The 16,002-nt window shown below is 41.6% G+C and overlaps 1 protein-coding gene across 13 annotated transcripts in view; it reads right to left on the bottom strand.

Annotated features, from left to right (window-relative positions):
- The window catches only part of LOC118669864 (dynamin binding protein), a 96,282-nt gene that overhangs the window by 16,653 nt on the left and 63,627 nt on the right, over positions 1-16,002 (bottom strand). For 9 of the 13 annotated variants that reach the window (XM_036336359.1, XM_036336360.1, XM_036336356.1 and 6 more), the window contains 6 exons: positions 8,614-8,807; positions 6,853-6,948; positions 3,103-3,250; positions 2,185-2,299; positions 1,618-1,817; positions 1-118 (listed from right to left, as the gene is read on the bottom strand). The exon at positions 1-118 is cut by the window's left edge and continues 13 nt beyond it. In XM_036336359.1, the coding sequence (XP_036192252.1) occupies positions 1-118; positions 1,618-1,817; positions 2,185-2,299; positions 3,103-3,250; positions 6,853-6,948; positions 8,614-8,807 (871 nt within the window). Of the gene's footprint in view, positions 119-1,617; positions 1,818-2,184; positions 2,300-3,102; positions 3,300-6,848; positions 6,949-8,613; positions 8,808-16,002 lie in introns of all 13 variants that reach the window. The other 4 variants (XM_036336367.1, XM_036336369.1, XM_036336366.1 and 1 more) reach the window with 3 other exon arrangements.

Genomic DNA, 16,002 nt, shown 5'->3' with positions numbered 1-16,002 from the left:
CCAGTGAGGTGCTTTAGGTGGCTGCTGACGCGGTTGGATTTCTTGATGATGGAGTGGATGTTCAGTTTAGAAATTTTCTCCATGAGGCTATCTTCATCGCCCTTCCGGTACTTGAGGACTAGGGAGCGAGTCAAACTGGTGAGTTAGAAAGCTCTTTCCTGAGCATAAATAGACTATAAAATAAGCTACAAAGCAAGACTATCAACCCAAACTAGAGCTAGTGCTCGATTTCAGTGAGCTTAGAATGAGTACAGACAAATTATTAATCGAAATCACCATTTATGGACAGAGAGAATACTCAAGGGCAGAGAGACACTGCACAGGCTTGAGAAGGTTAGCGACAAGGGGGAGAGGTAGCAGGTTTAAGGAAAAGAGCCTAAAGATTTGAACTCATGGAAACATCAGAGTTCAATGCAAGGGTCTGTCATTTCATCAAAGTCTGTTCTTACACAAGTCACTTAACTTCTCTGAGACTCATTCCTCTCCAATAAGATGTAGAAAGTAACAGTATGTGCCTTATAAGACCAACTTAAATGGTCTCATACATATACGAATGAGATATTTATATCCCATTATCTCATACAGTAAAATGCTATACAGGAGTTATTTATTTTTAATCACTGTGTCAAACATTAGGCACAATCTGCAGAAAAGACTGGAGCTCACAGTAGCAGGGTCATAAGGGGAAGGGTAGGGGCAGCAAAAAGACACACTTATCACCATGAAAGATGAAGAGGACATTACACCAGGAGATATGAACCATGATGGCTACGTGGCCAGAAAGCTTTTACAGCCACAAGCAGCATGACTGAAGTAGGAGGCAGAGGAGACGGTTTAGGTAAAGTGGGAGAAGAGTGGAGAACAGGAAAAGAGGTTACACTACATTATACATTCTTTGAGGATATCAATAATGTGTCAGTTCAGCATGGTCACCATACTACTCGAATGTTCAAATTAGAGTCTTAACAAGACATTTGATAAAAAAAAAAAAAAAAAAAAAAAAAAAAAAAGAAAAGAAAAAGAAAGAAAATAAATGGTTTAATTCATTCTACACTATAAAGGAAGAAGGAGTGGGTGGTTTGGTAATTGACTGTGCAGTGTTGTGGGGGAGGAAGGGGAACTCAGACGAGAGAGGCAGGTTTCTGAGCGTAGCCAGGACTGACGGGACCCAGAGATGGGGGCACATGGGGCTTTTCTGGAAGAAGACTGAGAGTCCTAACTTAAATAGAGACAGTAAAACACCTAACCAGACGTGCAGAGCAAACAAATGTAAGCACAGACTGAAAAGGATTGCCGTCAATGAGTTGAGAAGGCAGTCACTCATGCTTGGAGGAACTCTGGAGCAGCCATTTTCTAATCAGTCTTCATACCTCTTGGCAAAGACTTGTGCTGCTATAAGCTTTATCAGAGATGTTGATTTCCAATAGGCCATGGCTGTGCTTGCATTATTACTGCTCTCTTTCTTCAGATCACACTTCCCCAAAATTCCACTACTGTTCCTACATCACAACCCTATAGACTACCATCTGCTTCGTCCACCTCTGGTGGAATAATTCTTTTGAGAAGAAGAACATTCTCAAAGGCATAGCTCCTTTGTAGCAACTATGCTGTTCTTACCCAGATCCTTCCGACGTTTGTATTCATTAATGTTAACGTTGATTTCCTTGACTGCAAGGACTGCATTGGTTAAAGGCACTTTATCTGGGTGGGATTCTGGGGTGGAATTCAGCAACTCCATTAGCAGCAGTGGGTAACGCATTACTCTCTGCACTGGTTTGATGAGGAAGGAGCCCAGGTTGATATAATTTGTGCATCCCCTATAAGAAGGAAAACAGAGCCTTTAGTCAGCTGTCAATAAATAATACAGGACCCACAGGGAGTATCCTTGATTCCTAAGCAGAGCTCTGTTCTTTCTTCCTACTTTCTACTTTCATCCATTCATGTTTCCTGGACACCTAATAAATATATACCAGGCACTATTGCAGGTGCTGGGGATTTCGTAGTGACCATAAAAAGTCCCTGCCCTGATGGAATGAGACTGGCAATAAACAAATATCCTATAAAGTGTCATTGGGTGGTAAGTGCTATGGAGAAAAATATAACAAGGTAAATCTACTTCTAGGTTTCTGTCTATAAAGGAAGAAAATTTAAAAATGAATTTGTGCAAGTGGCGAGGGAACTTACCATTCGCTGTACAGGCTCCTATAGGGCAGTGAGCATGAAAAGAAATCAGACAGCTGATTAGAGATAATGCTGATTTTCATATTTTTCTCAGAACATATCAATTCAATGTTAACACCTATTAGTTGAGCAAACAAAAATCACATGGGATAAAAGAGAAATTATGAATATCTATGGTAGCATACCTAGTCTATTTAAAAAAGTTAGTAAGCCCCTAATTTCACTTTGATCTACTTAGATATATACATTAACATGCCTCCCTAAGACCAGGAAAATCTCACCTGATGATCAAGATTAACTGAATTTGCCCTGGCCAGTTTGGTCTCGTGTTTAGAGTGTTGGCCCAAGGACCAAAGGGTCCAGGTTCGATTCCCAGTCAAGGGGAGGTACCTGGGTTGTAGGCCCAATTCAGCCTGGGTTGGGGCATGTGTAGGAGGCAACTGATTGATGTGTCTCTCTCATATTGATGTTTCTCTCTCTCTCTCTCCCTCCCCTCCCTTCCTCCCTTCCACTCTCTCTAAAGATCAGTGGGGTGGTGGTGTGTGTGGGGGGGGGATCGGGCCTAAACCGGCAGTCAGACATCCCCCAAGGGGTCCCAGATTGGAGAGAGTGCAGGCTGGGCTGAGGGACAAACCCCCCCTCCTCCTCCCCCCAGTGCATGAATTTTGTGCACCGGGCCTCTAGTGTATAGATAAAAGTGCCTGAAATGGATAAAAGTACAAGCAGGATGCCACTTATGATTTCCATGATATATGATGGAAAAAGGCAAGTTACCTAATAGAACCTATAATAATGTATCATTTACGTTTAAAACAAGATGGACAATGGATATCATAAGCAGTATAGACATATACATGGGAGTGATGATCAAAAGGCAGAACTAAAGAGCTATGATAGAAGTGAAGTGGTCAAAACTCCTACTTAAGCTCTGCCACGGAGTCCTGAAGATGCTTCTGGATCCGCTCATCCTTCTCATAGATTTCCAGCAGTGAGGTGGCCTCATCGTGGTTCTGGCAGTAAGCCTTGTATGTTCCCTCAAGCTCATCCCGGTGATCAAGAAACACGGGTCCTTTAAAATATACACATACAGTGTTTTTAGTAAATTTCTTCTCAGTATCCTAAATGTAAGGTGTATAGGCAAACTTTAATGTCAGTTAAACCCTACCACAAGAAATGATAGTAAGACTACCCATCAAATTAATAAGAAATTTCCATGTAATAGCTTAAAATACTCTTATTTAAAGCAAAATTTAAGACATGTTATCCATGTATTTACTTTTCAGTACACACACACACACACACACACACACTCAGCTGGTCCTGAGACAGTCTCCAGCCCCTTTTCAGTCAGGCAGAGTAAGGGGCTTGCAAGTACCTGCCTTATAAGTATGTGGTTAGACCCAGTAAGGATCATACTCTCTAAGCCCCAGGAAAATCTCTATAGGGATGAAGAGATCCTATTACAGCAGCAGTTTCCAATCTCCTCTCTGTGCATAAATTGAATACACAGGACTTTAAATGAAATTCATTATATTAAAACATCTATAATAATAAAACCATAATATGCAAATCGACCGAATGGCTGAACGACAGGCAGAACAACCTGTCACTATGATGTGCACTGACCACCAGGGGGCAGACACTCAACGCAAGAGCTGTCCCCAGCCTGCAGGCCCCAGGCCAGCCAAGGCAGGTGCCAGTGGCCACTCCCCCCCCATCGCCCCGCTGGCTGCCCTGCAGAGGGAGGGGACTGGCCATGGCAGGGGTTGGGGGGTGGGGGATGGGGCCAGCAAGTGGGCAGCTCCAGGCCGGCCAAGGTGGGTGACAGTGGCCCCCCCACTCCAATCAGCCCAGCAGTTGCCCCACAGATTGGCCCTGATCGCCCTCCAGGCCTAGGAACCCTACCCATGCATGAATTTTGTGCACCGGGCCTCTAGTTTGTAATATAAAAACCCTAAACATATGACACAATAACATGTACTTTTTATGAAGCATTAAATAGTAAAACATAGCATTGACTATAATAGTAATCACCATAATTTCAAAGTATGATGAGTGACATAAGAAACTGGTAATCTCAGTTGCTTCTGGCTGATATTTGCAACAATCCACTGAGCTAAACCGGTTTTGGCATGATATTTGCAACAATCTAATGTGATACAAACATGCGACTTCAGTTGGTGATGAAGTCACAGGTCCTGCTAACAGTATGTGGTTTGTGCCCTATAGGCATACCTTAAAAAAATGCTACATTTCAGTTCAAAATTACTGAACATAAAGATGTAATTATTTTTTGATCCAAGTTCATGGACTCCTTGAAATATAGCCACAGAGCCCTGGTCTACAGCCAATTAGGAGAGGAATAGCTCCTATTTCATTTAGAGCTGCTGCCTGACTGCCAATCCCGACCACTCTTCCTCTCGCCCTTCTTTCCTTCACTCAGCACACTTGTCCTTCCTCTTCAGCCTGTACTGCTCTCCCCAAACAGCGCTCCTCTCTCAGAATACGACCCTACTCACTGCTTCCCCTGTAACTATTTCTACCAGTTGCTCAGGGACCCCCAGCCCTTGCCCTACAATGTCACCTCTGTTCCCCCTATGTTGTGTCCTATGGAATTCCCTAGTCCTGTGCAGATCGGTTCTTATTTAAATTAAATGTATTCCCTTAATTATAGCTCCTTTCTGTGAAAGAAACTTGATTTGCTCATAAGCATCACACCCAGCTGCCCTGTCTCACTGGCAGCTTTGCTTCTGTCTAATCCTGCAACTCAACAGGCACAGTAGCGGGGGTGGGGCTGGCTACCTTCTTGACCTTCAGGGCCACTCTGAAACCCCATGGCCACTCTGAAATCCCTGAGCCACCTATGTCTTCATCTAGTTTTACCATCTGATATTTGCCTGCCTTCTTCTCTTACATTATTCCTTTGTATATCCAATCCCTTCCAGCAGCCCTAGAATCTTCCCTATCATGCGGATGATTATTCGCATTTCTCCATTCACTGTTCTTCAACCTTCCTCATAGAGACTATTTTACACCAACTACAAGCCAGCAAAGCTACACCTCAATTTCCAGAGTCGTTCAAACTGTGGGTCTCAACCCATAAGTGGATCATGAAATTGACTTCACAGGTAATGATCAGCACTCACTTGGGAAAAAAGAGAAGAAAATATCAGATAACATTGGACATAGTAAAAGCAAGCACAGGCATACACACACATACTAGTACACATATCCTGGGGCCTTATGTTAAGTATTTCTTTCTGTAGGACATATTTAAAATACTTTAAAAGCCAGTCCCTTTATATATTAATATATACACAGTCTCCTGATACTTTCGTCTTTCTCAGCCTCCTCATCTTCTAACTCATCCAAGCCCTGAACACTTATCATTCTTTCCTTTCCCGCTAGATGCTGCCCTGGTTGTACTGGAATCCTTCTCCAATCAGGATTAGCAAATTAATTCGGTGCTGCTTTCTTCAGCACCCTAGATTACCTTGATTTTTGCTGAGTTACCCCTCTTTCCTAGTCATTAAGACTGCTTGGAAGGTACGGTGTTGAGAGGGAAAAAGACTTAGTATAAGGCAGTTTGAATTGTATGCTGCCACTGGTATAATTTTTAAAAACATGGATGGTGAACCAAGGTAGAAAAATATATATGTAATTGCTGATATATAATAAAGTATCTCTGGAAGGAGATGTAAGACAACTAGTAGCACTGGTTGCTTCGGTTTGAAAAGAGCTGAGTACTGGGGGACGGGTAGGATACTTTTCATTAGTTCTTTGTACCTTTCTGACTGTGTGCCATGTGAATGTAATTAAAATAAGTTAAATTTAATATGTTAAAATAAATCAAATTTAACCAAAATAAAAATTTACTTATGCAATTCATGTCAATCTGCCATTTGCTAGTGGCTCAACAAAGCTTTAATTTCTCTTTCTCTGACTTCTCAGAACTGTCCCCTTGTCAGATGTTCCAAATCTAATCCTTTATTAATTCCCCAGTGAATGTACTGCCTGGCCTTCTGGTTGACCAAGACTGAAGCCCCCAGCATGGTGCTCTCATATAGTCCCGCTCCACCTCATGCATATGGCCACTGCAGGCTGTCCCTCACCTGTACAGCTAACACTCCTGCCAAGGTCCTGAACTATTCCATTCCGAGGCCCTCTCCTGCACTATCCTCTGTGTACCTTCAGCACACCACACTCTGCTACCCAATTCCTGCTCGTCTTGGGAAAAGAAGTGGAAGGGAAGAAGGAAAAATAAACATAGTTGATATCTTATAGGGGTGAGGTTATGGATATTTTGTTTTAATTTCCTGTTTCACTGTTGTCATATTATACGGATAGTAAAATAAATTAGGAGAAAAATACATTCTGATATTTTCTATTTTATTCGTGCAACCCACTAAATTGACCTCATGATCCACTATCAGGTTGCAACCATCAGTCTAAAAAACATCCCAGTCAGTAATAGCTAAAATTTATTCTATTGCTAAGATCCGGTATCACTTCAAAGTAGGCTGCAGATAAAAGGAGAAGCTGAGGGCCAAACAACCTCTGAACTAAGTAATTAAAACTTCGTTTCTTAGCAAGGCCCTTCTCCTCCTGCCTTCTACCCATGAAGTTGAAAAAAAAAAAAAAAAAAAAGTTGCTTCTGGAGCTCATACCTACAGCATCGCTGATTTCCAGATCGGCCAATAATTGTTTTGAGACCTTTATCACCATCTGCATATTTCCAAAAAGTCCCTCAAAATCAATGTTTGGTATCTGAGAAAGGGAAACAAACATAAAGATTAACACAAAAGAATGAAATTAATAGCATATCATTCACATTAGAAACACCTCTTCAAGTATGATACAAAAATTGTTCAAGGTCAGTCAGGCCAGTGTGGCTCAGTGGTTGAGTGTCAACCCATGAACCAAAAGGTCACTGGTTTGATTCCCGGTCAGGGCACATGTCAGGGTTTTGAGCTCTATCCCAATGAAGGGGAGGGGCGCAGGGGGGAGAAGGAGGGCGTGCAGGAGGCAGCCAATCAATGTTTCTCTCTCATTGATGTTTCTATCTCCCTCTCCCTCTCCCTTCTTCTTCTCTCTCTCTCTCTCAAATCAATAAAAACATACTTTTAAAAAACTGTTAAAGGTCATTTTCACTCACTCTCACAAAGTTTCCAGAACAGAAACATCCAACATTAGCTTTAGTGTTACCCTTAGTCCTTGATTCAACTATTCTCCCCGTCTTCCTCCCCCACTACCATAGTAAAATGACTGTGGAAACAATTTGGTCTATAATTATACTGGGATTCACATTCCCACCTGGTACCCAAAGCCTGATGGCACTGCCTACTTCCTATAGAACAGTGGTTCTCAACCTTCTGGCCCTTTAAATACAGCTCCTTATGTTGTGGTGAACCCCAACCATAAAATTATTTTCGTTGCTACTTCATAACTGTAATGTTGCTACTGTTATGAATCGTAATGTAAATATCTGATATGCAGGATGGTCTTAGGTGACCCCTGTGAAAGGGTCGTTCGACCGCCAAAGGGGTCGCGACCCACAGGTTAAGAACCGCTGCTATAGAAGTTCTTGGAGGTGACTGCTCCAGGAAGACAAACTCAAACCCAGTCCAGCCCTAACCGGTTTGGCTCAGCAGATAGAGCATCGGCCTGTGGACTCAGGCGTCCCAGGTTTGATTCCAGTCAAGGGCATGTACCTTGGTTGTGGGCACATCCTTAGTGGGGAGTGTGCAGGAGGCAGCTGGTCGATGTTTCTCTCTCATCGATGTTTCTAACTCTCTATCTCTCTCCCTTCCTCTCTGTAAAATATCAATAAAATATATTTTTTTTAAAAAAAAAAGAAAGAAAAATCAATAAAATATAAGAAAAATAAATAAAATAAAATAAAATAAAACAAATCTAATTAAAAAACAAAAAACAAAACCCAGTCCAGGTGGTCAAGTAACAAGGACTATAAATCCCCAGAAACTGTGAACCTCTTTTTCTGTCTCCAGCACCTAGAAAAGTACCTAACATGATATGCACATGACAGAGAGTTTCCTGAATAAACCTTGTACAATCAAATCAGGTGATAGAGCCAGGAACCCAATCATCTCCAGACTTCATTATGTTATTATACAACCTTTCCAGGAAAGTGACAGTCCAGACTCCCTGGTACTGTTTCCAGGAGCCAAATAAACAGAAATGTCCTGGGTGTTATTGCAGTAAGTCCGATTAGTTAACAGTGGACTTGATAAGTGACAGGATACTGATGGCTTAAGTTGACACATGTATGTTGGGACCCTTGAATTAAGAGTAGCAGCCACAGCCTTTACTTCCAACCCAATAAATCTCTGTGGTGAAAGCTCCCGTATTCTGACACTTTAGGTGTGGAGAACCCTATTCAAGGTAAAGCTACCTTGCTCCCACAGTTCCCACCTGTGCCTGCTGCAGGGGGACCATGATCCGCTCAATACACATTTCCAGATCCCGAACGTAGTCTCGTTCCGTCTGATGAAGTTCTTCTACCACCTTGGCTCTCTTCTCCAGCATCCTCTGCTCTGGGTTTTCAGTGGACACAGATCCAGAAGCAGCCACCGGAGATGAAGACTGGGAGGAGAGGAGCGTCATTTCTAGAAGGGAAAAGAGAACTGGTCAGCATCTCTCTGTGTGCTAAAGCAGGACTCTTCAACTTCATTAGAAATGAACACAGTCCTCGGGAACCAAAGGCCTCACAGTTGTCAACAATCAGGACATCTGGTCCCACACGTCAGTTCTGATCATGAACAGATGAAGAGCTTAGGAGGCCATTCCTGCAGAGAGAACCTCTCCCATCTGTGTGATACCATTTTTAGAATCTGCCCTTAAAAAAAGAGTAGTTGGCGCATTTTATGAGGACAAATCAGTGTCCACAACTTCCTTGGCACAGAGGTTGGAAGAGCTGCTGTTCACATGAAGAACTGCTTTCATTTAATTAGGTATAAAATCCATCCCATGATCCCAGCAGCAGAAGTACCCAGCTGGAGGTTAAAAACATTGATATGCACATTAAAAACAATGTTATGGGGAACATAATAATGCCAAATAAGGGCAAGACAAGAATTAGACAGAAATGATTCAGCTGAGATCAGGGTGACTGCAGGACCCACTATATTCCAGTCATGTGATGATGGATTAAGATTAATATATGATGAAATATGCAAAAATTATTTAGATTCTCCTTATCAAAATATTCTCACAAGCAAGTTTTGTTACTTCAAGTGTCCTAGAAGATACAAATGTACTGCAAACATGAAGTTCTTTAATGGTATTTTTAGTTAAATGAATCTTTACAGACCCACACTGCATGATCTAAAAATGAAAACCAATATGATCTTGTAGCTTTTTCATTTACCTGTTACTTAGAAACGCATGATGAGAATTATTTATATGAGAGGACATTTGTTCATTAAAATGAACATTAAATACTAAAATAAACAATTTAAAAATTTCCACAGGGAAGCAATCTCTGCTGTGTATTTCAAATTTCTTTAGATCAACTTAAAACAACAACAGATGTGGTAAGTAAATATATTAGTAAGTCTCAATATAATTACAAAAAATTTTCCCCAGCCTTAAGTTACAAAACACAAGTGTTTAAACTACTTATGAAAACTAGGCTTTCACAACAGATTTTAGTCTCCAAAATTCTTCCCCACTGTCTCTTCTCTAAGAATTTAGGAATTCCTATGTTGAAAAAGTGCAGCCCAGATTCTGATTTCTAAAATCCATTCTGCATTCAAAGGAACCAGAGTTCTATGGAGAAATGACTAAGCCCAGGGTTGGGGCAGGGAAGGTATAAATGAGCCTGAAACATCTTATGGTAGAAAGTAAGGAAGTGCTCAGGAAAATAAGGGGTGCATGTCCAAAGGGGCTCCCACTGGCCAAACTGGTACAATTTGAGTATCAAAATAAATAAACACAGCACTGGATTAAAATCCATTGAATAAAATAAGAATCTATGAGTTCATATTGACAGTATGTAAGTACATAAATGAGAGAGAAACCCAATGAGAAAGCTCTATGGTAGAAAAAAATAATGGTAGGGTTTGAAGATGCTCAGGGTATTTGCATAGTTTCGAATAAGTTATTAAAAATTACTTACTAATTACAAAAATGAAAAATAGTGACTATATGGTGGAGAAATGAATAATAAAATCAAAATTCAAATCACTAATAAGGGACAAATAGACATCATAGATTTGCATATGTCATATCTGGAAACAACACTATGTCCCTGATGAAGCATCCCAGTTAAAAATGCATAATCTGAAAGGAACCTTGAGGACACATCAGACAAACCCAAACTGAGGATTTGTACTCTTCTAAATGTCACATGAGGAAAGACAAAGGAGGCCTGAGGGATCATTCACAACCAAGACGACTGAAGAGATGACAAACAGATGTAATGTGTGGTTCCGAACTGGATCCCGCCCTGGGTGGGGGGGAAATTGCTACAAAGGACATTAGAGGTCAATTGTTGAAATTGTAATATAAACTATAGATTACAGTTTATTAAATCAATTCAAGATGTCCTGAAATGGCAAATCTATGTGGTCATGTATGAGAATATCCATGTTCACACAAAATAAACACTGAAGCTATTAGTAAGGGACATGGCATACTGGTATGCAACCTACTCTCAAATAGTTCAGTGAAAAAAACCTGTGTGTGTGTGTGTGTGTGTGTGTGTCCACACATGGAGAGAAAATGAAAACAAAAACATAGCAAAATGTTAAACACTGGTGGATGTGAATAAAGAATAAACATGGAAAAATGTTAAACACTGGTGGATTTGAATAAAGAATATATATATTTGAATAAAGAATATACAGGTTCTTTGTACTGTTCTTTGCAATTTTCTGTAAATCTGATATTATTCAAAATAAAGATTAGAAAGATAAAATACTTTTCTTGAACTTATATTTGGTAGAATTTAAATTTAAATGCCATAAAACATTGTGTTCATTTCAGGTGTGACAAAATTTAAAACATGTCTTATTTCACCAGAGTGCTAAACTATAGTTCTAAATTAATTGTAATGTATATAAAATTTATTTTCAGCCCAGTGGTGTTGCTCAGTGGTTGAGCATTGATCTATGAATGAGAAAGTCACAGTTAAGATTCCAGCCAGGGCACATGCCAGGATTGTGGGCTCAATCCCCGGGGCGGGGGGGGATGCATGCAGGAGGCAGGTGATCAATGATTCTCTCTCATCATTGATGTTTCTATCTTTCTCTCTCCCTTCCTCTCTGAAATCAATAAAAAATATATCTTTCTAAAAATTTATTTTCAATAGGCTTGTTTTAATTTTTTTTGGCGATTTTAAAGCAACAGAATCTCAGTCCCAAATATCTATATATATAAAAGGCTAATATGCAAAGTGTCCCCTCGGGAGTTTGACCGAGAGACCGGGAGTTCGGTCACTTGCTATGACGTGCGCTGATCACCAGGGGGTGGCATGGAACAAAGGAAGGCCCTGGCTGGCAGCCAGAAGTCCCCAATTGGCCCTGATCGCTGGCCAGGCCTAGGGACCCTACCCGTGCATGAATTTTGTGCACCAGGCCTCTAGTAGTTTCATAAGTGGCAAGTTGAGAAGAAAAAATAATTTTTTTAATATAATTTTTCTGAGGTATAATGACATAAAACATTGTGTTCATTTCAGGTGTACAACATAATGATTCAGTATTTGTAAAAGAAACTCGTATTTATACAGGATTGGACAGGAAGAACATTTATTGAATTCCTACCATGTGCCATGTGCTTTACATACTATGTTCCTGAACTCATTTAATATTCACACCAATACACTGAAGTAGTATTAGTACTCCCATTTAATAGATAAGAAAACCTCGGCTTTGAGAAGCTGACCTACTTGTCCCAGGTTCTGTAGTGAGTAAGCAGTCTGGAATTTGAATCTAAATATATTTAAATCCAAATGCTATGTTCTTAATTCTGCACCATTTTGCCTCCCTAGCCTGGTACCTCAACTAGAAAAGGCCAGGAACTTATTTGCTTCAGATCTTAAAAAATCCCTGGGAACTATTATCTCCCAGAAATCAAAGTTCTACAAATTAGAGTAGTTGAAAGCATGAAACACCAGCAAGTACTCATCAGTCAGAAGCCAACAACTTACATGGAGACTCAACCAGATTTTTATTTGTATCAAAAGAAAGAAAAAGAAATGTTAACACTTCTTTTAAACTACCCGCATGTCTTTATTTGCAGGTGAATTTATAAACTCTTGTACAGCTTTTAAAAAACAAAACCGGACACACCTTAGCGTGATTAACACCTCCTGTGGGATGTTTTTGTTAAATTGCAGTTTCCTGGGCACCACTCGTGAGATTCTGATTCAGCAAATCTGGGTGGGACCCAGGTATCTGCAATCTTAACAAAATCCTAGATGTTTCTGAAGACGCAGATGGCCTGCAGGCTCCACACAGGCTAATTAATTCTTAAAGATTAGGTCAAACTAGAAATATCTGGCTTGAAAAGACTCCAAATTTAAAAGACTGTTTTCCCATTATTCCAACTATATGCTAAGAAAAAAGCTTAAAGTACAATTTTAGTATCCAGGGCAATCAAGTGCGAGAGAGCAGCCAGCCTCCGCCAACTGCGGTGGAGACGGGAGGCTTTGAACCTTGCACTTCGCACTCTTCAGCGGGGGAGGCCCTGGGAAAGCCCGTTTTTACCTCGGGGCCACAGTTCCCTCCTCTGTGAGGTGAGGATAATAGTACCCGCTTTGTAGAATTGTTGAGGGAACGGAACAAGGTAATAACTCAACACCAAATCAGCCCTTTTCCCACGATGGGCCAGAGAACACCGACTGCACCAGGTGAAGGTAAAACGCACCAAGTGGAAATGCTCTGTTCAGAACCTTAAACTTCACTTTTCTTTAAGAACAATGAAACCTGGGGTCGAGGAAGCACAGGAGGAAGCTGTGGCCAGCATCAGCCAATCAGTAAAACGTGCAGTCCAGTGCCCCTTTCTTCCTGGGGTGGCCTTGCCGCTGAGGGCTGGGGTGGACCGCACAAATTCCCTTGTGGTGATAGAACAATTCGTGACGGTTTCTGTCTTTTGTTCCCCTTTCCAGCCCCCTGTGCACTCCCTCCCAGTCCCAACTCCCCTCCTTCTCAAGATACCCCACCTTCTCAGGTCAGTCCTTTGTCCCCAGGCTCATTCCTCAGTGTTAGGAAGGGATTGGCTACCCCACAGCCTCCCACAGCTCTCCCAACCGCACTAGAGTTAAAGAGAAAAGCTACTCACTTCTTTCCCTGCTCTGAAAGTTGGCTCTGTCTTTGATAAAGAAAATCTTGGAATTCCCAGCCTGCTCGCAACCTGCACTTGAGCGAGAAGGAGGCTGACTATTCTACCTTCTTTTGTGTGGACTCCAGCAACCCCGGGAGGTACCTCAGCGCCCAAAGTCTGACTCCGTGACGCGGCGGGGGTACGGGAGCATCAACGTGTCAGCAGGCAGGCACAGAAGAATCTTCCCAGAGCTGTGGAATGCTCCTAGAGCCCCTAAATCCCCTAAGGCTTTCCCAGATTTACATATGAATTGCCCCGAGCCCCCCAGGCTATCAGAGCAGGGCCAGTTCTAAAGGATGGAGCTGGAATCCTCCACTAACTGGACTGAGAAGCAGAAGAGGGGCCTTGCCTTTGCTCAGGCTCAGCACCTTTTCCCTCCTAGCTCTCCTTTCCGCGTGCTGAACAGTCACTATTCCCCCTCAGGAGCTGTTAACCTAAGAATATTCTCTCTTACTGTTAATTCCCTGGCTAAGCGTGGCTGGGTGGGTGCTCTCTTTAGGGAAGACTTCTGAAGGCCCATCTATCTCTTAGGATGCATAGGAGGCAAAGCTGGAAAGCGGGCAGCAGTTGTCTATTGGGTCTGCACTCGGACCTCCCTGCAGCCCCTCTCCCAGGCCAGGCTTAGCCTCACTCAGCCAAGGCAACGGACCCCCTACTTTAGGAACCTTATCCTAAAGCCATCAGAATGCAGATCTCTCCTCTGGCTGGTCCCAGGGCAGCAGGAAGAGCACAGAGTAATTCACAGGGACTCACAGCTCACACTTAGATTTTAAAAGAAACCGAGGGAAAATGTTGCAGAAAAATATGCCATTTTTGGAGACAGATACAGAAAGAGAGAGAAAACGGAAAAGAAAGAAAGAAAAAAAGAAAACCTGCAAAAACCCCCTACATATTTCTATATATATAGGGGTGGGCAAAGGTAGGTTTACAGTTGTAATGCAAATAGATAATACAATAATTAATAAAAGTAATAATACAAGAATAAACTCTGTTTCACATATTCACAACTGTAAACCTACGTCTGTCCACCCCATACATATGATATGATACGTAAGTGTACAGAAAAAGGTCTGGAAGGAGAACACTCCAAACTCATCAGTTTGCCTCAGGGAGGGAACTGGGATTTGGGGTTGAAGGACCAATGGGGACTTGAGCTGCATCAGTACTTTTTGATCTCACAAGAATTTATTACTGCATTGCCAGTGATTTAAAACAAACTGCCCCTAATTAAGATCCATTTCTATTGGTGAAATTCTAAGCAATCCGAACGAGGATAGCTCTTGGTGCAGAGCCTTTCGTTCCCACTGCTTCTAACATTGCACCATCAACCTGTGAGGCTTTCCTGGGGGGTGAGCCCCTGTGTTGTTGCTTCCCTCCATCCTTCCAGCTTTAAATTTTAGTTTAAAAAAAATATTTATATGGCACCTACCATGTACCAAGCACTGTTCTAGGCACTTTACAAATATTAGTTTATTTAATTCTCACAACCCTACTAATGAACCCATTTTACTGATGAGGGATGAAGAGAAATTCAGTAACTGGACCAGTAAGTGGAAGACTGGGATTTGAGCCCATGCTGGGCTCCCGACCAATAGCTGTTCTGCGTCCAGGCAAATCATGGGAGTTGTGACCTGGACTTCTACTTGTTTGTGGGTGTGGGTGGCCACCTGGTAGCTAATGATAAAACAGGATGGTTCCAAAGCACAACTTGGCCTCCATAGAGCTACAGTTCTCCCACCATTAAGACTGTGAACATTATTTATTTAAACAAACCTGCGTGTGTTCATATGACTGTAGCTATAAAACCCCACTCAGTGTAATGTAAATAAGCCCTTAGCATAATTGAATCTGTGTAAGTGCCATCACTGTAAATATTTAATAGTATCCCAGATAATTTATGGCAGAAATGATGTGAAATGAAGGGAAAGGCCTTTTTTGTATCATGTACTTTGATAGGTCTCTCTCACTTCCCCACTGAGCATGTTACTCAGGGACAGGAGAGCCCCCTCAGGAAAGCTCAGCTCCTCCTTGGGAACCGTGAGGAATCTGGCACCCAAAGGGCAGGAAGTAAAACCTTTAGCACTGTCTCGACTTCTTAAAAGAGAAAAGGTAAGCTTTCTAACTGAGGAGTCTACTTTTAGGAATTGATTCTATGTAAATAATTGGATATGTGTACAAAGATGTACATATAGGAATGTTCTTTGTTGTATTAAAAAATGTAGAAACAACCTAAACAGAAACAGCCAAAATTTCTCCCCAAAAGGTCCTGGTTAAATAAATTATGGCATATCTGTGCAATGGAATATGATAATGACCACTGAGATACAGGTTTTTATTTATTAATATGGAACACTGTGTGTTATTAATTAAAAAGCAGTTACCCACAGACAATAGGGAAGGCTTTCGGGGAGGGGAGTGGGAGAGGGCAATGGAGGGAGGGGAAGGGACATATGTAATACTTTCAACAATGAAGATTTT

This window comes from Myotis myotis, unplaced genomic scaffold (assembly GCF_014108235.1).
Source record: "Myotis myotis isolate mMyoMyo1 unplaced genomic scaffold, mMyoMyo1.p scaffold_m19_p_15, whole genome shotgun sequence".
In the NCBI taxonomy this organism is placed as follows: domain Eukaryota; kingdom Metazoa; phylum Chordata; class Mammalia; order Chiroptera; family Vespertilionidae; genus Myotis; species Myotis myotis.
This window is presented reverse-complemented; position numbering and strand designations above follow the sequence as displayed.